This window comes from Leuciscus leuciscus, assembly GCF_965113295.1.
Source record: "Leuciscus leuciscus genome assembly, chromosome: 20".
Taxonomy (NCBI): domain Eukaryota; kingdom Metazoa; phylum Chordata; class Actinopteri; order Cypriniformes; family Leuciscidae; genus Leuciscus; species Leuciscus leuciscus.
The window spans coordinates 24554100-24576752 of NC_138744.1; the positions used below are offsets into that span (position 1 = coordinate 24554100).

General features: G+C 41.5%; 1 protein-coding gene across 1 annotated transcript in view; it reads left to right on the forward strand.

Annotated features, from left to right (window-relative positions):
- ca14 (carbonic anhydrase XIV) overlaps nucleotides 1-22653 on the forward strand; it is a 61088-nt gene that overhangs the window by 1804 nt on the left and 36631 nt on the right. Inside the window, exons 3-4 of the mRNA XM_082150459.1 lie at nucleotides 224-403; nucleotides 4371-4516. Of these exons, the coding sequence (XP_082006585.1) occupies nucleotides 224-403; nucleotides 4371-4516 (326 nt within the window). The remainder of the gene's footprint in view (nucleotides 1-223; nucleotides 404-4370; nucleotides 4517-22653) is intronic.

Here is a 22653-nt window from a genome sequence, read left to right on the forward strand (position 1 = left end):
TTTCCTCATTAACTTTGCATGACTTAACACTTAGCTAGTACTTCACTATGAACTTTCAGAACATAATGTAAACACTCACACACACACACATTCTCCCTAAATGCTTTGATTTATTTTTTAACTTACTAGCATTTATATAATTTATAATTCCACACACATTTTCATTGACTGATTCCCATTCCAACATTCTCCTCGCTGTGGCACCCTTTTCTGGTTGTGTTAGGTGCTGTGGGACAGCCAGAATGGGTTGAGTTTTTTCCTGACTGTGGTGGTTCCAGCCAGTCACCCATAAATGTGGACACATCGCAAACACTCCATGACCCAACGCTAATCCCTGTGCAGCCCCTGGGATACAACCAGCCTGGTAACAGACCATTCACTCTCTCCAATAATGGCCATTCAGGTAAATTGATCTTTTTCACCCATTCAAAATGGTCACACACTTAAGCTACTCCTAGAGATTTAAAACAAAAACTCTGACATGCACATCAGAGTGGATTATGTTCACCCGTTTGGTGATTATTTTGTCAAGTCAAGTCAATTCAAGTCAATTCTACTACTATAGTTCTTTTCACAATACATATGGTTTCAATCATGATGTTTATGTTTAACATTTCTTAATATACATTTTTATATAGCAAATTCTAACAAAATTCTAACTAAAAGGCACAAAGGGCACATAACCCACACAGTTTCTGCCAATCTCATTGTTAATCTTGAGTACCTATAGACTAGTATTGTTTCCTTCATATCTCCTAAGAGTCTTTAGTTTTATCAGATTTATAAAAGACAGATACAGCTGTACCGCTTCTTTCCGGGAACAGTCGAGCTCCTGGAGGTGTGTCGTGGGCGGAGCTAAAGAGCTTACGTGCCGATTGCCAACAAAACACTGACATTTGATGCAGTTTTACTTACCACCTGCAGTTCCGACTCATGACTGGGAAATTTTATCGCTAGGACCACTCCATCTTTCAGTTTCAAAAGATCTGCAAATCCAGCATCGAACTGGGCATTGTTTATAAAACATTCCGTTGCTGCCCCGGAAAAACATACTTCTTTGGTGACATTGTTGATTTCGTGGTCTTAAAACAAAATGACAAATCTTTCTCGAGCAAGTCCTGCGCTGCCAACGACTTCCGTAATGCTGCGTTCACACTGCACGATTTTAGGCCCGATTTTCACTTGATTTTACGAAATCGCCGACAAATGGCCGAAATCGACGGCAAATCGGTGCTCGTTCACGTGAGTGGCAATCACTCAGTGTGAATTGTCAACAGTGTTGGGGAAGTTACTTTTAAAAAGTAGTGTTTGCTCGTTACTCGTTACTTTTAAAAAAAGTAATCCGTTACTTTACTTAGTTACCCCGTTTGGAAAGTAACTTTTTACGTTACTCGTTACTTTTACGTTACTTTTATGTTGCTTGACTTTGGGCAGAACCCAATATCTGTTCCTAAATATGTAGACATAAAGTTATACAATGGAGGACATAGGCTAACAGGTAATTATTTTGTGCTCTTTATTATAAAAAATAGTATCAATTTCAAAAGAAAAAAAGTCCTTCTCATTGGCGCTGCTGTGTGCGGCAACTTTTATTCTCAGCCGGCTCTGCATCATGGGGTAGAGTGCGACACTCCGCGATGAGCCGTGTGCTCGCGCCACTTCTCTCCGCTCCGCTTCCCCTATCCACCGAACTTTAAATTTCGGCAACAGCCAATAAAGCTTCCCTGCTCTCTAACACGTCTTGATAACATAGGACAAAATGATATAGAAGACATAAGCTTAGTTTTCAGACATACGACTCACTCTATCAAGGGAGTAGGAGAAAAAAAAGAGATTTTGAGAGAAAATTTTTTTTTTTGGTTTAAAAGTACACATATTCAAGCTTTCTATATTTCTCAGGTCTGTGAGACAAGTAGCTTATGAGTTTCGGTTCATTTACAGTATGGAGAGGAGCTCCAGTTCACGCGCTGGTGCCGTCATGATTATTTTGCATGCCATATTTACTTATTTATTAAAATCAGGCAATTAATTGGTTGGTAAAACATTGATTAAAATTAAGATACAATTAATACAAAACAAAATTCGTTTTAAAGAAAGTCTTTCTACAAAAACAAACTTAATAAAGTGGTCTAAATCATGTCTGCCCACTCCATTTATCTCCCGATATATTGCACAAAATTATGATCTTACTCACGCTTTTCACTTTTCATATAATCAACATAGATTAAATTATTTATTTATTTATTTTATTTAAACATAAATATGAAACTAAATAGTTTTCTTTAATTTACTTCTTATTTAATTCAGCCAACTGGTTGATAAAACATTGATTAAAATTAAGATACAATTAATACAAAACAAAATTCACTTTAAATACAGGTTTTCTACAAAAACAAACTTAATAAAGTGGTCAAAATCATGTCTCCACACTCCATTTGTCTCCCGATATATTGCGCAATTTTTTTATTTAATTTAATTTAAACATAAATATGAAACTAAATCGTTTTCTTCAGTTCTCAACAGTTCTCTTCTCTCAAGCGCGCAGCTGAGGCAGTGTCGCTGTCAAATATATCCATGGGAAAAGTAACGTTGCGCCGAATTGAAAAAGGAACTACGTTTCGTTACCAAATTTTTAGTAGTAACGCGTTACACTACTTTTTACCCAAAAAAGTAGTTACGTTACTGTAACGCGTTACACACAACACTGATTATCAAAGACATGATCTGTGATTATCGCCGATGAGTCGCAGACGCCCGTTAGATATTTGACATGCTAAATGGCATGCTTGAACCTTCGATTCAAAATCCTGCTGTGTGAAATGTGTCCTGACTGAAAATTACATCGGCGATGACCTACAGCCAGTGAGAAAGCAAGAACCAGGGCAGCGGGAAGTTCGAGGAGGAGATATAGACCAGAATATCAGTATTTTAATCTGCAATTATCAAACAGAAACAAAGCACAAACAGTTACTTAACCAGCCGCACATTGTAAAATTATTTGTTTACCTCCAACTTTTTTTGCAGAACACACAATCCTTGCTCCCCGCGTCTCCCCAATCATTTCCTTCTCCATAATCTTTTTTTCTTTTTCTCCTTTTCAGCGCACAGACAATTTGGATCGCAAGCTTCTTGCGGGCTATAATTTTTTATAACAATTCCTGTCTAGCGCGAGAACTCCGGTCTGACGCACGCGTGATCTTGCGTTATTTCCTTATCACTTCTCGCGTGTGTTTGTTTATGAAACGGACCATTTTCCAGAAGTTGTGGATGATTCTTCCTATTGTAAAGTCATGCAATGTCAAACCACCTGTCGCCGATTTATCGTGCAGTGTGCACTCAGCAGCAACTGAATGCTATCCCAGATAGTCGTGCACTGTGAAAAGAACAGTGACCTGACGAGTTTGAAAATCGTGCAGAGTGAACTTGCCATAACCCGAAATAAGCACTTTGATGGACGTGCTCTTGCTCTCACTCTGGTTGATGTGTGCGCGCGCTCTTCCGGGAGAAGTGCCCATACAAGGAACTCCGCCCTTTATGACGTCATACAGGGCCATACTCAAAAAAACAAAAAAAAAACAAAAAAATTATTCCGAAACTTAAAAAGGAAACCTGAGGGAGGATATTTTGGCACAGAAGTACTCCGTCATACATCCAAATAGTTTTTTGAAACTTTGGCCATGTTTAGGATGAGAATTCTAAACTCTTTAACTCTTCCATAGTGTAAATAAGTCACAATGCATGAAATAGCATTAGACATCCCCTTTAAGATTTAGCATTATTTAAAAAAATTACTTTAGATAAAGTGATACTTTTTGAAAAAAGTACTTGGATGCTAAATTCCCTGTTAAAAAATCATAAATGCCTTTGCATATTGCAATGAAATTCATACATTTTTAAGAGTGGCTACTACTTTTAAGTGTCACTGTAACAACATTTTAGCATAAAACTGTGTGACAGTGAAATACTGGTTCCCACTTTATATGAAGTGTCTACTATGTACTAACATTTTAAATTAATCATTTGATACAATGAACTTATTGTGTACATACATTTTTATGTTGTACTTATATCTAAAAAAAAATCCTGTATGTAGTTAGATCTGTAGCCTTATTAATTTCTGTATTTACATCTACCCACCCTTAAACCCAAACATATCACCAATCATGTGCCTGACCTGAACAGTATCCTACCTTAATAGCAGCAAGTATTTTGCAATTCAACATGAACACAATAAGTACATTGTACTCAACAATTATTTTTTATGTAAGTACATTGTAGATAAAGACAGCTAATATAAAGTGTGACCAAATGCAGTTTGTTAAACATGACCCTTTTCTTTACCTCGAACTTCCTCTTGTTTTCTCACACAGTGCAGATGACACTACCACATTGGATGGGCTTGGCTGGGTTGCCATGGTATTATAGTGCTGTACAGCTGCACCTGCACTGGGGTAATGGAGTGGGCGTAGCTACAGGAAGTGAACACACCATTAATGGACAGAGCACTTCCGCAGAGGTGTGTGCATGTGTATCAGTGTAAATATTTTTAAATACAGCTTAAAAATATCTCTAGACAGAGATCAATACACTGACCGTTGCATTGCTCAAAAATGTTTCTCATTGGTAGATTACTTATGTCTTTATTTATACTGTATGCTCAGAATAGCATACTACTAGGGGGGTCAGTAGTAGGGGAAAAGGTGGGAATGAGTATAGCCCTAGAAAAGCGATTTCAAGTGGGCCCAATGCAATAAACTGTACAAGTCCTAAAGCAACTACAGCCCCGGAAAAGCAATTTCAAGTGGGCCCAATGCAATAAACTGTACAAGGTGCCCAGAAACCTAGCTACATCACTACATACTACCATTCTACTCTCACGATTTCTGGAGAAGATAGTGTATATATAATGTGCATATATGTACATTTTATGTAAGCATGGAATATCTACATTTGCCAAAATGTGCAGTACATAACAGACCAAATTGTATGGAATGCAGTTTAACACAATGCGATGCAATCAAGTTTACTGTCCATTTCCAGTGTGAACCTGAAATAATATCAGCTGTGATTTTTAACATCCTTTTCATTATGTGATCATTTACATTTACATTGATTCATTTGGCCATGTTCGCCAGAGGAGAACTGGCCCCCGACTGAGCCTGGGTTCTCCCAAGGTTTTTTTTCTCCATTAGGTCACCTGATGGAGTTTTAGGACACCGTTAGGTCACTTGATGGAGTTTTTCGGTTCCTTGCCACTGTTGCCTTTGGCTTGCTCAGATGGGGATATTTTGGGGATATTTAATTTAATTTTATCAATCAATAAATTCCTCTTGAAACAAACTTTGTTGTATTATTTTAATTTAATACTGTGAAGCTGCTTTGATACAATCTGTATTGTGAAAAGCGCTATACAAATAAACTTGACTTGACTTGACTTGACTAGTCGCAAGTTTGAGAAGTTTGAGGAAAAATTTTGCAGACGCTTTTATCCAAAGTGACTTACAAATGAGGTAAAGAGGAGTACGGCAAACGATTCATCGTAAAGTGGCAAATAAACACAAGAAGTGATCATAATACAAAAAGGAAAGGGAAAGCATATATTTTTTTTATAATGAGGTAAAGTGCTCATGGAAGAGACGAGTTTTCAGCTGTCTTTTGTATATTGTCAGGGATTCTGCATTCTGGATGAAGGTGGGGAGATCATTCCACCAGCAAGGAACAGTGAACGAAAATGTTCTGGAGAGCGATTTTGTGCCTCTCTGTGATGGTACCACAAGCCGTCGCTCATTTACCGATCACAGGCTTCTGGTAGGGATGTAGACTCGTAAGAGCGAGTGGAAGTAGGAGGGTGCTCAGCCTGTGATAGATCTGTAAGCAAGCATCAATGCCTTGAACTTGATGCGAGCAGCAAGTGCAGAGAGATAAAGAGAGGTGTGATGTGGGGCCTTTTGGGTTGTAGTGCAAACCTGCATGACCGAGCTATCTTTGCAATGTGGTGTTTGAAGGTCAGCTGGTCCTCAAAGATTACTCCAAGATTTCTGATCGACCTTGATGGGGTTATTGATGATGAACCTAGCTGGATAGTGAAGTAGAGACGGATTGTCAGGGAGGCAGAGAAGCTCAGTCTTTGCCAGGTTGAGCTGCAGGTGATATTCTTTCATCTATGCCAAGATGTCCGCTAGACAGCTTGAGATTTGTGCTGCTACTGTGGAATCATCTGGTTGAAATGAAAGGTAGAGCTGTGTGTCATCAGTATAGCAATGGTAGGAGAAACCATGTGCCTGTATGATGGGTCCCAGTGATGTAGTGTATATGGAGAGGAGGAGGGGTCCAAGAACTGAACCCTGAGGAACCCCCGTGATCAGTTGATGTGCTTTGGATACCTCCCCTCTCCAGGCAACCCTGAAATATCTACCTGTGAGATAGGATTCAAACCAGTGTTTCTATGATGCCCAGTGATGAGAGGGTGGACAGAAGGATCTGATGATTCACAGTGTCAAAGGTAGCAGATAGATCCAGGAGAATGAGACGTGATAATTAGGAATCAGCTTTCACAATCCGCAAGGCTTCAGTGACCGGTTGTAATGCAGTCTTGGTTGAATGCCCGTTCTTAAAACCAGATTGGTAAACGTCCAGCTGGTTATTATGTGAAAAGAAAGATGATGCCTTGTTATATACAACTCGTTCAAGTGTTTTCTCTATGAATGGTAGAAGAAAGGTCTGTAACTATCTACAAGTGATGTGTTTAATGTGTTCTGATGGTTGTAGTTTTTTCAGTGAAAAAATGAGCAAAATCATTAGCAGTTAAAGAGGTGTTGGAGGGGGACAGAAGAGAGAGTTGAATGTTTTGAAAAGTTTTCATGTGTTTGAAGTGCTGTTGAATCTTTTTGTCTAAATATGAAGATTTTGCAGCATATACTTCAACAGAGAAGGATGAGAGCAGAGATCGATACATACTCAGGTCAGAGGTTTTTTTTTTTTTTTTTTGCCATTTTCTCTCTTTCTCAGTTTGGTCCGGTGTTCACAAAGAACATCAGATAACCATGGGTTAGAGGGAGTGGCACGCAGTGTTGGGGAGTAGCTAACTACAAGTAGCAACGCTACTAACTTAACAACATTTTTCAGTAGCTTGACAGTAGCTCAGTTGCTTTTAAAACAGTGTAGCTTTTCCAGTAGCTAACTACGTTTTCCAACAAGTGCCGTTGTAGCGCGACCAAAAAATTTTTACGAGCCTGCAAAGCATTGAAGCAGTGCAGCATCTTCTTCTTATTAGATCACAAACTAAAATTGTGCATTACTGCCATATTGTTTTATAACGCATCTTGCGGCTTTATGAAAAGACGTACAGGAGCGGGTTATTTCACATGAATCCACTGTAATTTATGAAAACAAAATATTAAAATGCTACCTGCGTCAAAGACTTAAAGCACATTCAGGTGAATTATAGCCTTTTTAAATTGATTAATTATCCTGGTTTATCGCACTCTATATCAAATGTCTGTTTCTGGTTAACAATGATGTCCCGCCATAGTTTATTATGAACCAAAAAGATCACCAACATTGTTTTTTGCGCCATTGCTTTGAAAACAAAATCACGATACTGTGCTCATCACACGGCAAAGGCTGTGATCTCATTAAATAGTTTGCGGCCGGTCTCAGAATGCTACAAGCTCCATTAGCGCATGTGCTTTCAGTTTAACATGCATTTTTGACTACTCCTTTGCATCCAATTTTTTGCCATACTTTTTGTTCTTGCATTGATGTTACATTTAATTTTTTACTTTGACAGTCAGTTTAAGATATATGCTATATTTGAGCATTATGTGTATCATTTGATAGTTTACAAAATAAAGCAATACTCTTTGAAATCATAATTGTATTGCATTATATTGTTTTAAACCCCAAATCTTAATTACTCATAACATCCATTAACAATTATTCAGTTATTTGTAATAATGTTATTGTAAAAAAAATGTAGTTTCAATGTAGTCAAGTCAAGTCAAAGTCACCTTTATTTATATAGCGCTTTTTACAATACAGATTGTATCAAAGCAGCTTCACAGTGATAACATGAAAATAATACAACAAAGTTTGTTTCTAGAAGAAAATTTCGTCATCGTCCACCTTAAAGGTACAATATGTAATTTTTTTTGCCGCTAGGGGTCACTAACCTCTTACAATAACAAAGGCGTAAGTTGATGACGCAAAATTTCCTGCGGAATTATGGAACTTGTCGTCAAGCCGATGGATCTAATAATGTTTATGGATGAGTGAATACACTGATGTTTTTATCATGATATCAGCGCCACACGCGAGTCCCACGGATATAAAGGAATGGAGATTTCATTCTACCAAACGCAAGTGCTGTATAGACCCTTTTACTGTTTGTACACAATGATGACGTATGCGCGCGCATATTGGCAACGGAAGTATGGCGAGAATCAAGCAGAATCAGTCAAGCTACGCGAGCGGATTAAACAACAGACGCGAGCATTTTTTATTATGTCCTCGCTCCAATCAACACGTTTAATCGCCAGCAGCCACTCTTCTGAAACGGCCGTGATCCTGTCGGAATAATATAAAAACTTAAGCCCCTTGGTGGAATATCGATAAGTGCAACCGTAAACGCAACAACCAGACATTTTGATGCTGGGAAACCATTTTGATAAACTTTCGGAGTTGCTAACACGTTAGAGCCAGTGGGGAAAAACACCACTTCCGTTGCCAAAATGCGCGTGCAACTATTTGATCATGTGGGCTGTAAAAGGGTCTATTAGTGCTCACACAGGTCAGTGTATTAGACGTGTATTAGACGAATGAAGCTTGTGAGGTAACGCAGCGCTGTTTCTACACTATCACACTAAACTGCATTTGAGTGTGTTAAAGTTATAATGTTATTCTATGTGTTAGTTTGTCTGTATGAGACTAGCAGTGAGCTAGATCAACATTAGAATAACACACTGATCATATTCTAACATTTCATCATGTTGAGCTATAAAACATTGATTAGTTTTATGTACATTTGCTCACCTGTCTAATAAAGTACATACAAGAGCTGCGTCTCTGTGAAGTCGTGACTCGTGAAGCGCTGTCAAGTCCAAGTTAGTCGCTGATATTGATCCTCGTTTTAGTTCTCCTTTTTTCCCAAAGTCTGCTTGCCATGGTCCATAATGTTTGAACGAAACAACAACAGCGTGCAGCCAGAGGTTACGCACTACACTCATTATGCACAGAAGTCCACGTCTGTCGTCATGGTTACTATGGAAGTACTTGAGCGGAAACCAGGGATAACGCGGATATTACGTCAGTGACAGGCGACAAGAGAACAGGTTTTCCGGAACGGCCAATTATTTAAAATTGGAATTTCTCTGAAATTAAAAATCTTTGGGAACTTTTGGGATATTGTAAGTACACAACTGCAGGAAATATATCACACTGTGCAAGTGATTTCTGGATATTTTATTACAAAATTCTTACATATTGTACCTTTAAGTAAGGAACATCGTCCACTTAAGTCCCCAACTAAGCAAGCCAAAAGCCAAGGCAACAGTGGAAAGGAACCAAAACTCCATCAAGGTGACATAATGGAGAAAAAAACCTTTGGAGAACCCAGGCTCAGCCTGGATCCGGCTAAACCATTTAGTGCTTTGTAAGTAATCAGCAATATTTTAAAAGTTCTACAATGTTTAATAGGGAGCTAATGCAGTGTTGACAGAACCAGGCTAATATGGTCATACTTCCGGCTCTGGTAAGAACTCTAGTTGCTGCATTTTGGACCAGCTGTAATTTGTTTATTAAGCGTGCAGGGCAACCTCCCATAATAGCATTACAATAATCTAGCCTTGATGTCATGAACGCATGGATTGTTATGCATTTTTCATTGAGAGCATATGACGTGATTTAGATGTATTTTTAAGATGAAAAATGCGGTTTTACAGATACTAGACACGTGACTTTCAAATGAAAGATTGGTATCGAAAAGCACACCCAGGTTCCTAACCGACGACGAGGACTTGACAGAGTAGCCATCAAGTGTTAGACAGTATTCTAGGTTATTACTTGAGGAAGTTTTTTGTCTAATAATTAGAATCTCTGTTCAGAATTAAGTAGTAGGAAATTGCATCAGCTATGCATTCCGTTAATTTTGTGAATTGGTAAGTTTCGTCAGGGTGTGAAGAAATATAGAGCTGCGTATCATCAGCATAACAGTGAAAACTAATGCCATGCTTCCTAATGATATCTCCTAAGGGTAGCATGTACAGAGTGAACAGCAACGGTCCTAGTACTGTGCCTTGTGGTACACCATACTGAACTTTTGATCGATAAGACATCTCTTCATTTACTGCTACAAACTGATAACGGTCAGATAAGTATGATTTAAACCATGCTAATGCAATTCCACTGATCCCAACATAATTTTCGAGTCTATTTAAAAGAATGTTGTGGTCGATAGTGTCAAATGCAGCACTAAGATCGAGTAACACTAATAGAGAGATACAACCACGATCAGATGATAAGAGCAAATCATTTGTGACTCTAATGAGAGCTGTCTCAGTATTATGGTAAAATCCTGATTGAAAATCCTCATTTCTTTCTAAAAAGGAACAGTTGTGAAGATACTGCCTTTTCTAGGTATCTTTGACAGAAAAGGTAGATTCGAGATCGGCCTGTAATTGACTAGTTCTGTAGGATGAAGTTGCGTTATTTTAACAAGCGGTTTAATCATAGCCAGCTTAAAAGTTTTTGGTACATATCCTTAAGACAAAGATTAATTAATGATATTAAGAAGATGATCTATGACCTATGAAGCATCTCTTTCAGTAGCTTAGTCGGTATAGGGTCTAACATACATGTTGTCGATTTAGATGATTTAACGAGTTTAGAAAATTTGTCCTCCCCTATAGCAATGAATGAATCAAATTTTTCCTTATGGAGACTACAGTGCACTGCCTGAGGCGATACTGTTGTAGACGGTTGCATAGTTCTAATTTTCTCCCTGATATTATCAATCTTATAAGTGAAGAAGTTCATAAAGTCATTACTGCTGTGCTGCTTGGAAATGTCTGGGCTAGAAGCTTTATTGTTTTGTTAGTTTAGCCACTGTTTCAAATAAATACCTATGGTTTTGTTTATTTTCTTCTAATAGGGTTGAAAAATAAGCAGATCTAGCAGCTTTTAAGGCCTATCTGTATGCAATCATGTTCTCTTTCCATGAAATGCGAAGAACCTCTAGGCTCTCTTAAGGGCCTGAGTGTGCTCGTTGTACCACAGCGTTGGACTATTTTCTTTAATCTTCTTTAAGCGCAAAGGAGCAACTGTGTCTAAAGTGCTGGAAAAGAGAGAGTTAAAAGTTTCTGTCGCAAAATCGAGTTCTTCTAAGCTATCTGGGATGATGAGATGATGAAACTGATCAGGAAGATTATTAATAAAGCAATCTTTAGTGGCAGAAGTGATAGGTCTAACATATTTGTAACACGGAGTCGGCTTTGCAGCCTTGGCTGATTGAAGTTTACACGAGACTAGATAATGATCTGAGATGTCATCGCTCTGCTGCAGAATTTTAACGGCATCAACATTGATTCCATGTAATAATATTAGATCTAGAGTATGATTTCGACAATGAGTAGGTCCTGACACGTGTTGTCTAACTCCAACAGAGTTAAGAATGTCTTTAAATGCCAATCCCAATGCATCTTTTTCGTTATCTACATGTATATTAAAATCACCAACAATTAGGACTTTATCTGCAGCCAATACTAACTCTGATAGAAAGTCAGCAAATTCTTTGATAAAGTCTTTAGGTGCCCTGGTGGCCTGTATACAGTAGCTAGCACAAATCTCAAACATGATTTATCATTTACACTAGATATTGTTACATTAAGGCGAGACACTACAGGTGAATAGGGTAAAGTTTTAAAATAATACATTTACATTTAGCTGACGCTTTTATCCAAGGCGACTTACAATTGCTATATATGTCAGAGGTCGCACGCCTCTGGAGCAACTAGGGGATAAGTGTCTTGCTCAGGGACACATTGGTGTCTCACAGTGGATTTGAACCCGGGTCTCTCACACCAAAGGCATGTGTCTTATCCACTGCGCCACTACCACCTATCATAGATATCACCATGAAACTTCCTCAGTTGATTACTTACACAAGTACATAAAAAAATGTGTTAAAAGTTTTAGAAATTTGTATGTTTAATAATGCAAATTAGGCATTATCTCATTAAATATGCACGATTTTGCATATATTTTCGGTTGATAGATCTGAACATATGATAAAGCCAGGTGCAAAATTCTTTTTTCATTTTGTTTACACACAAGATAAAAAAAAAAAAAAATAATTCAGAGGGATTTCAAAATATACTGTCCATAGCCTTAAAAAAATCGATTTCGCCATATTTTTTTTATTAAAATGTCACATAAATCAGGCCAGGTATGATTTATTAACAAATCCCTCTGAAAATATCTTCAGAATACTGCTAAGTGTATAACTGGAAAGTTTGGTGTACACAGGTGCTACATAGGCTGAGATGTTTGTACTGGAGAATTTTCGTTAGCTTTAAATCTCCCTTTGGACATTCACGATTGGTTACTGATAGAAAGGAAATGCCCATATTTGGGTTACATAGCGTTGTGCAGGAGTTTTACAACGATACCGGTCATGACAGACTTCAGTAAACAGACGGAACTCGACATGTCGCATTGGAATGCTAACTTCTTGGTAAATTCGGGAAAAACGTACTGCCGCAAGTAAACAAAATGTAATAAAATAAATATCTTAAGGTATATTTTCAACATTTTCTTTATAGCAGCTTGAAAGAACACATATTGAAGGAGTAAACTAGCCCAAAATCTCGAAACTGACCACTGCATGAAAAATCTATGTTTTTGCCTGCCGTGTCTCGCCTTAAACACTTCAAAAGAATTATATTTTGAAACTAGACTTCTTAGTAATTCTGAAAATATGACTATAAATTACAGCAACACCTCCCCCTTTGCCTTTCAGACGAGGTTCATGTTTATGTGGCGAGATGGAGAAAATAGACGCGATTAGTGATAGTGGGCACTGAAGGCCCAATTACTAAAATGAAATAGAGCTTTTTAATAACCGACTACGCCACTCTGATATCTCACAGAGAATAATTACGCTTTATAAAGCACGCAAGTTGTTTACACTAATGAATAACAGAGACGTGAATATCATACACAATAATTCTTTATTAACAATAAAATATCATTTAAAATGAACTGGGCGTGCCCAGCAGAACATACCACACCAACTGATCACTTATGTGATCAGGGAAGGAAACATGGTCATTTAACAAACACTCACAATGACATACAATAACACTACATTCAAGAGCTTTAGCCGAGGGCTCAAAAACAGGTAATACCTCCTCGCACACACTCTGGAATAACTCGCACCACTGCACACTAAATCCATGCGTCTCACTGCACACCGCACCCTGTGTTCAAACCATCACCGATACGCAGAACACGAAAAGGAGGATTCCTGGCTGGAGCCCTCAGCGTCTAGCAAAAGAAACTCACACTCACTCAAACACACCCACACACACACAAACACGCGCTTCCACAATAAAGAAATAATTCCAAAATAAATCAAATTAATATAAACAAGAAAATATTAATAATAAACCAAAACACTCGCCTGGGAACAATAGCTCCCACTAACAAATGATTTCAAAAGAAAGAAACAAAAAAAAGACAAATTATAACATCGTCATTCCACTCGTAAGACAAACCATAGCTATTAATCCGGATGAACAGGCAAGAGAGAAATAAACTGTAGGACATCGGCGATTCCTCGCATTAAATAGGCCTTCTGAATAGAGAAAAAAAGATTTGCACAAAAGATCTCAAACACCTTAAAAGGGGAAACACAATGGTTAATACCCACAAAAATGCCCAATGTCTCGACCCAATCAGGAAAAGCTTACAAGTATATAAAAGCTTACAAGTATATAAAAAAATGTGTTAAAAGTTTTAGAAATTTGTATGTTTAATAATGCAAATTAGGCATTATCTCATTAAATATGCACGATTTTGCATATATTTTCGGTAGATAGATCTGAACATATGATAAAGCCAGGTGCAAAATTCTTTTTTCATTTTGTTTACACACAAGATGAAAAAAAAATAATAATTCAGAGGGATTTCAAAATATACTGTCAAAATATATTTCGCCATATTTTTCTATTCAGACCGATGAAGTCAGTCAATCGCTCGGAACGAACCACTTTTAGATGGTTTGGTTTTACTTTGATCCCGTCGCGCGAACTGGTCTGTATATCTCTGAAACAAGCTGTAAGCACCTCCTTTCAAGATAAATGCCCACTCACGCGGCACCCGTAACTTCCTTCAACCCAAACTTACCCGACGATGAAATCAGTCAAGCATCGAACCGCCCACCTCTAGATTATTTGATCTCACCTTGATCCCGCAGCGCCGTATAAATGAGTTCACACATGCCTGCAACAAGCTAAACATCATACCCACTCGTCAGATTAATACCCAACCACAATTGTCATAAGCCACTGCATTATGAGCTTACCAGAGGCAATCGCCATTGTAGAAACACGCCACCGCTGGCGTAACGCTCGAATCACCCGCACGTGGGAAGCGAAAGGGAACCCCCGAGTCAACAGGAAGCAGCGTGTCCTAACAGGCTGAAAGAGGCTATTTATGGCCGATCGGAAATGACGTGTCCCAACACTGAAAGGGAAATTTACGGCGGAAAACTCTAACTTAATTTGTATAAGTGAGCAACATGGAGAGGAGAGCATCCGGTCACAATCTACCCCCGACATTTTCATTGTCGACCCGACGATGGATACTTTTTATTCACCTGGGATTTTAATGCCAAGGTCGAAACAAGGCAACCACAGCACTCGATATCGGACTATTGCCTGTACCTCCCTCGTGCCGTGGTCTTCCTACAGTTCGAGGGAGGCGGTGAGGATTAGGATGGTGTCCTGCCATCAGCCTTCTTGTACGCCTTACCCCCGTATCCTGCTCAAGAGGAGTAGGCTCTGGGGACCGCACTCTGGCCGTCACCTCACCTGGGGTGGGTGCTATAACCCCTGCATTCTCTTCCTCCTCTGGGAGATTGTCTGCAACGGTTTGGTCCCCTCCGGGACCTCCTACTGGGACCTCAACTAGTGGCACTGACCTCCGTCCCCCCTGAGGGGCGTCGGGTACCACTACAAACCAATCTCCGATCTCCTCCTCTTCCTCAGCGGGTGCTATTGGTCCCACCAAGTTACATTTAGGGGGGTCAACCGAAGGACTCTCACCCACCCAAGGTTTTATGAGTGATGTACTCGTCTCACTTTACCCAGATTGTCCACTGGAGCGATAGAATATACCTGCTCACCTGCTTTCACAATCTGGTATACTACAGGGCCCCAGAGATCATGTATTGTATGTCTACCTCTCACATTAAAAGCCCGAAGAAGCACCAACTGACTCTCCCGCAAAGGTTCCTCCTGGACGTGCCCGTCATGCCGGACCTTGCGACGTTCCGCCGCCGTCTTTAGCTGCTCTCTCACTCCCTCAAAAGCTACTTTGAGCCTATTCTGGTGTTCCAGGACCCACCTCTGCACACAGCCAGCCTCTGGTTCCTGGACTCTCCCAAGCAGAAAATCGACTGGTAGGCGTGGCTCCTGACAAACATCAAAAGATGCGGGGATTCCCCGGTACTCTGATGTGGGGTACTATTATATGAAAATAGCACCTGGGGAAGACACGATGGCCAGTCACCCTTCTCAGAGTCGGGCAAAGAACGCAACAAATCGTGCAAGGTCCTATTAAACCGCTCGCACTGCCCGTTACCAGCCGGGTGGTACGGAGTAGTGCGAGACTTCTCAATACCATACAAGTGGCAAAGCTGTTGGATGAGAACGGCCTCAAAGTTCCGACCCTGGTCTGAATGAATTCGACTCGGAACCCCGAGTCGACAAAATCATTCAGATACCAGAACCTGTGCCACCGTTTCGGCCCGCTGATCTCTAGTAGCCACCCCCCACGTGTATTTAGAGAATACATCAGTCATGACCATAATGTTCTCGATGCCAGACCGGGAGGGTTCCAGAACTGTAAAATCAATGGCCAGAACTTCATTTGGCCGGGAAGCCAACAGGTGTCCCATAAAACTACTGTGTGCTGAGGGAAGGCCCTTCGCATGCTGGCACCTCTCACAGTGCTGGCACCAACGTGCAATCTCGGAGGACATGTCCGGCCAATAACACCGTTGTCGTACCAGCTGGGTAGTCCGTTCCACACCCTGGTGCCCATGCTGCTGATGTAACTGCATCAGAACCTTGTCCTTCATAGCCATCGGCAATATAACCTGCAGGGTTTCTTCCCCACCGTCTGGGCGTCTCACCCGACGGTACATTACACCATCCTGCCCCACCAAGCGGTCCCATTGCCGAAGCATTGTGACCACTGGCTTTGCTAACTGCTTGCGTTCCCCCGATGTCGGGGGCACTTGTCGTCGCCAGAACCATAAAAGTTCTCCAATATGTGGATCAGCCCTCTGACTGGAACGCATATCTCCAAAAGATGGGCCTGGGAACACCGTTACCTGGCTCACCTGGGCCACCGGTCCTCCCTGGGCTACTTGTGCTATCCCCTCTGGGATAGCCAGCCCCGGAACTAGACTTTGAATGTCCTCCCTGGTGGGTGGGTTCTGTCTAGACAAGGCATCCGCATTCCTATTGCAGCGACCCGACCTATACCTGATCTCGAAATCGTAAACAGCCAACTGGGCTGCCCAACGTTGTTCGGTGGCCCCCAGCTTGGCTGTAAGAACGTAGCTGAGAGGGATGTTGTCCGTGAATACCACACATTTATGGCCCAACAGGTACTCCCTAAATTTTTCCGTCATGGCCCACTTGAGCGCCAGAAACTCCAGTTTCATAGAGCTATAATTGTCCATCTGGCGCTCAGTGGGCCTAAGACCACGACTTTCCGGCAAATCCCAGAAAGGAACGCACCTCACCTACAATATTGGGACAACGCCATTGGGTCACCGCCTCGATCTTACTTGGGTCTGTAGCGACCCCTTCAGATGAGACAACATGAGCCAAATATCTTACCTTCCTCTGGAAAAAAGAACATTACCCCAATTTAGCTTTCAATCCCTCCTTCAGCAGCCGGTTCAGGACCACCTCCATCCGAGAGAGATGTTGATCTACTGAGGCCGAAAACACAACTATATCATCGAGGTACAAAAGGAGGGACTGTCCTTGTTGATCACCAAACAGCCTTTGCATCAACCGCTGGAAGGTGCTAGGAGCGTTACACAGCCCAAAGGGCATCCTGTTCCACTTGAACAAGCCAAATGGAGTACAGAAGGCTGTTTTGTATTTAGCTCCCTCCGTAACAGGTACCTGATTATACCCACTGGCGAGGTCCATGGTAGAAAACCATTGGGCACCCGTCAGTGAGTCCAGGGTCTCCTCGATACGGGGTAACGGAAAAGCATCCTTCCTTGTGTTCGCATTCAGACGGCAGTAGTCCACGCACAAGCGTAGACTGCCATCCTTCTTCCTCACGAGCACAATGGGTGATGCATAGGGACTACTACTCTCCCTAATTATTTGAGCCTCCAGAAGCTGATTTATATGTGCCTTCACTACCTCATACTCGGACGGAGGTATCCGCCGATGACGCTGCCTAATGGGAGTAAGGTCTACCAGGGGTATATCGTGAGAAATGAGACCTGTGCACCCAAGGTCTCCCTCGTGAGTGGAAAACACGGACTCATAACTCATCAGCAAAGCTCGAACTTTCACTTGATCGGCTATTGACAGAACAGACAGGTCCAGAGAATCAATCTGATCCCGCACTGACGTAACTCGCGCCGCCTGTACACTTGCTGACACTGCCACCGGCTGCACCTCGCTAACCTCGGAGGGCAAGCTTACCACGTCCACGCATCTTAGAGTGCCAATAGTAACCCGTGGATAAAGGACAATGTCAGTTATACCGACATTTACTACCGGTATATATACAGTTCCCTGGACTACTTTCACCAAGGCAGGAGATGCCAACAAGCCTGCTGGGAGACCTACCTCTGAAGGTTCAAATAAAACTGCCCCTCCAGAATAATGAGTCGAACAGGTCGCAGCTACTAGCTTTAATGTACCCCCGGGAATACGATTCACCTGACGACCCCGCACCCTAACTTGGCCCTCAACCGTTAAGGCTGGCTCCATGCCTACCTGATGACAGTGTTGTAGTGCCTGCGTAATGAATGAAGGGGCCTGCGACACAACCGGTAGCTCAAAAAGAGCTGACCCATGTTGACCAAAGAGCTCCTGGTAGCAGCGGCCCAAGACATTCATCCCCAGGACTCCAGGGACCCGGCCAGCCAACCCGCCAGGAGGATCCCGGACCACCAGGACCCCGCACCCCGAGAGCACCCGCCCGCAAAATTCAATATCCAACTCCAGGTACCCTATATACGGGATTGACAAACCATTCGCCGCTCGCAATTGCAACCACTGGCAAGAAAGGAGGCGTTCTGGTCCCCAAGGCTTAAAATAAGTAGTGAAACAACTTTCTGTGACAGTTGTCACCATTGAGCCCGTGTCCACTAAACAGGATACAGGCACGCCTCCCATGTGAACGACGAGCTGAGGACAGGACGACACCAGACGAGCAAGTGAGTCCGGGCTAATCAAATGAGTTGAGCCTCAACCGAGCAGTGGCTCGACTGCTCGGTGGGGATTAGTTTTCCGACGGCTGGCCTGATGGAACCGGTCCCCCTCTCCAGGGAGGACCTGCCGGCGTGGTAGACTGAAACCGGGTAGCTCTATGCTCCCCCTCGCACTCTCGTGCGAAATGCCCCGGTTGCTTACAACGCCTACAAATAATGTGACTAAATCGCTGAACACCGCCCCCCATTTGAGTCCTCTGAATATGGGCTAAACTCTGAGTGAGTTGATTTAATTGTTGTTGCTGCATTTTCATCATCTCTTTCAATTCACGCAACTCAGATGACCCTCCTAAAGTATTACCACCAGGCTGCGCCTGTCCCTGCACCCCGTATTGTATATAGTGTGCAGTTGGAACGGAATGGCTACGTCCCCTTGAACCCCCCGGGGTCCCCTCTCACTCCCAACGATGGCTCGCTCCTAGGGATGGCTGACGTGAAACAGTCGTTCCGAAGCTTTGCGAGATCCCGAAGCGCAGATGTTTCGAAACACTGATCTGAAGCGTGATTCAAAACACCCATGTCACGTGACTATGGCCAAACGAAGCCTCGAAGTGTTTCACTAAGTGTTTCATCAGGTGTGGTCCGCCGAATCAGCGTTTGATTGACACGGTCGGGAACAGACCACACAATCGCACATCTGTATAAAAGTGAAATCAACGCATATTGACCTCGTGGGTTTTTGTGAGAGGAGTTTGATTTTGAGATAGCGGACTTTTGGTGATATAGTGACAGTGCAATTTTATTAGATATAGGCTATTTAGGCTTACATTTAAATTTACACAACACATTGACTGATAGGCTGATATAAATATATATAGACAGCTAGATTAATAGATAGATACATATATAGATAGATTATAGATACATATATAAATACATAGATTATATCTAGATACATATCTAGGTACATATCTAGATACATATCTAGATACTGTACATAGATAGATTATAGACACATATCTAGATACATAGATAGATTCATATAGATAGATAGATAGATAGATAGATAGATAGATAGATAGATAGATAGATAGATAAAATGGAGGCTCCCCAGAAGAGATGCCGTACATCTGTGGTGTGGGAGCATTTCCGTTTAGAAACCCCAAATAAAGTGAGATGTGTGTATTGTGATCGGCAGCTAGCCTACTGCAACAATACATCATCCATGATGCACCATTTGAGGAGAATTTGAAATTTGCATATTTGCCCAGAACTCATGATCCACTAACTTACTGGAAAGAGAGAGCAGTAATCTTTCCTCATTTGTATGTCCTAGCTAAAAAATATATTTGCATGTCAGCAACAAGTGTCCCTTGTGAGAGGATTTTTTCAAAGGCTGGAGAAATTATCTGTAAAAAAAGAAGTAGGCTAAGTCCTTCCACAGCAGAGAAATTAATACTTTTTAATAAAAATCTCTAAAAAAGTGAGACATTGTGGCTTGATTTCTTTTATTAATATTCATTTTGCAGGACCAAAATAACATTATGCACAGTGAGGAGCCAACAGGTTACAAGCTTCACATATTAGAAAAATACAATAATAAAAAAACAACAAATTTTTTTAATGGCTCGTCAAGGTTGTTTCAGATCAACACCTGCAAGTGACCACTAGGTGTCACCGTTGAGACGGGTGTCGGATTGATTCGAAGCCTCGAAACAATATGGCCCATTTGGTTCAACTGTTTCATTGCTTCACGAAGCCTCGATCTGCCCACCACTAATTAATACCCAACCACAATTGTCATAAGCCACTGCATTATGAGCTTACCGGAGGCAATCGCCATTGTAGAAACACGCCACCGCTGCCGTAACGCCACACTCGAATCACCCGCACGTGGGAAGCGAAAGGGAACCCCCGAGTCAACAGGAAGCAGCGTGTCCTAACAGGCTGAAAGAGGCTATTTATGGCCGATCAAAAATGACGTGTCCCAAAAAATCGTATTGTTTTAGCCAGGTTTCTGTCAAACACAGCACATCTCGGTTATAGTCTGTAATCATATCATTAACAGTACGTGCTTTTGAAGTAAGGGATCGAATATTCAGCAACCCAAGCTTTATCATTTGCTCATTTGTATTATATCTGTTTTTTATTTGTTGAACATCAAATAAAAAAAATGTCCTTAGATGGGTTTGGACGTTTTTTGTATTTCCTAATTCGGGGAACAGACACAGTCTCTATATGATGATATCTAGGTGAAAGAGTCTCTATGTGATGGGATTTATCTGACCTCGGTGATGTGAGACAGCTAGCAGACGGTCGGTTTAGCCAGCCTGTCTGCTTCCTGACCTGAGCCCCAATTCATGTTTGAGCTCTAAGACTATGTGCCATATTACTAGAGACTAATGTAGTAGATATGTACTAATTTTTAAAAAGTTTCTACTTTTTGATAGTAACTTATAGTGTAGCTAACTACTTTTTCAGAAGGGTAGCTTGACTGTATCTTAACTACTTTAACTTATGAGTAGCTTGTAGCTTGTCAAGCTACAGTTTGAGAGTAGCTTCCCCAACACTGGTAGCACACGCTGGCCTGGAAGAGAGAGGGCAGATATTGACTAGACAAGAAGTTAAAGAACATAAAGTGTCCGTTGTGGTATTTACATCCAGAGATAATAGGGGAATGATAATCAGGGAAGAGATGATGACACAACTTAGGAAAGATGGTAGGGAGAAAGTGAGCGCAGGTTATGTCTGAAAGCAACTGGTAGAGGTGTTGGTGGTGCACAAGTAGTGAGTTCTAGATTAAAAGTAGTGAAGAAATGATTGAAAATGTGCAGAGGTTTTACCAAAAACTTTATGTGATGCAGTTGCACGTGTAAATTAGGTCAAGTTGGTTGCCTGATTTGTGAGTACCTGTGGTGATGAGCCGGTTTTAGATCAAATGAGGCTAGGGGAGAGTGGAAGTCTTTAGCATAAGGCATCTCCAGATGGATGTTGAAATCACCAAAGACTACAAGTGGGCTCCTGGATGTGGGCACATACAGCTCCTCTACAAAGGTACTCATTTATCGATCCTGGGGAGCGATAAATTACAACAATATGGATTTTAACAGGAAATGTTTCACGTAATAGCATGAAATGCAAACGAAATGTTATTGCTAAGAGAAGAGTGAGTTGAGTACTTCTAATTGTTAGAAATGAGAACATCTGTGCCCCCACCCCTCCCAGACTGATGAGGGGTCTGAGAGAAATTGTCAAGCCTGAGATATTGAGAGTAGATTGAGTTGCAAAGGCTGGAATGAAGTCAGCTTTGTTGACTGCTGACTGACAATTCCAAAGACCCACAGATACAGAGAGAGGTGCATTAGAAGAGGAGCAAATAGGATGCAGATTATCACTATTGTGCAGGAATGTTTTAAAATCAAAATTAGATTAAAAATAATCATAACAACCATTTTTACGACATAAGTAGTTCCATTCTGGGATATTAATAGAAGATAGGCTCCTAGATCAATTAAAGTAGGGAACACTAGAGGGGCACAGGAGACCACCAGGGTGGCACAGGCAGAGCAGAAGATCACCAGGGCAGCGCAGACGGAACAGAAGACCACCAGAATGCTACACGAGACCACCAGAGTGCTGTAGAAGATCACCAGGGCAGTGCAGGCGAAGCAGAAGCCCACCAGAGTGCTACAGGAGACCACCAGAGTGCCGTAGAAGATCAGCAGGGCAGTGCAGACGGAGCAGAAGACCACCAGAATGCTACACGAGACCACCAGAGTGCCGTAGAAGATCACCAGGGCAGTGCAGATGAAGCAGAAGCCCACCAGAGTGCTACAGGAGACCACCAGAGTGCCGTAGAAAATCAGCAGGGCAGTGCAGGCGAAGAAGAAGACCACCAGAGTGCTACAGGAGACCACCAGAGTGCTGTAGAAGATCACCAGGGCAGTGCAGGCGGAACAGGA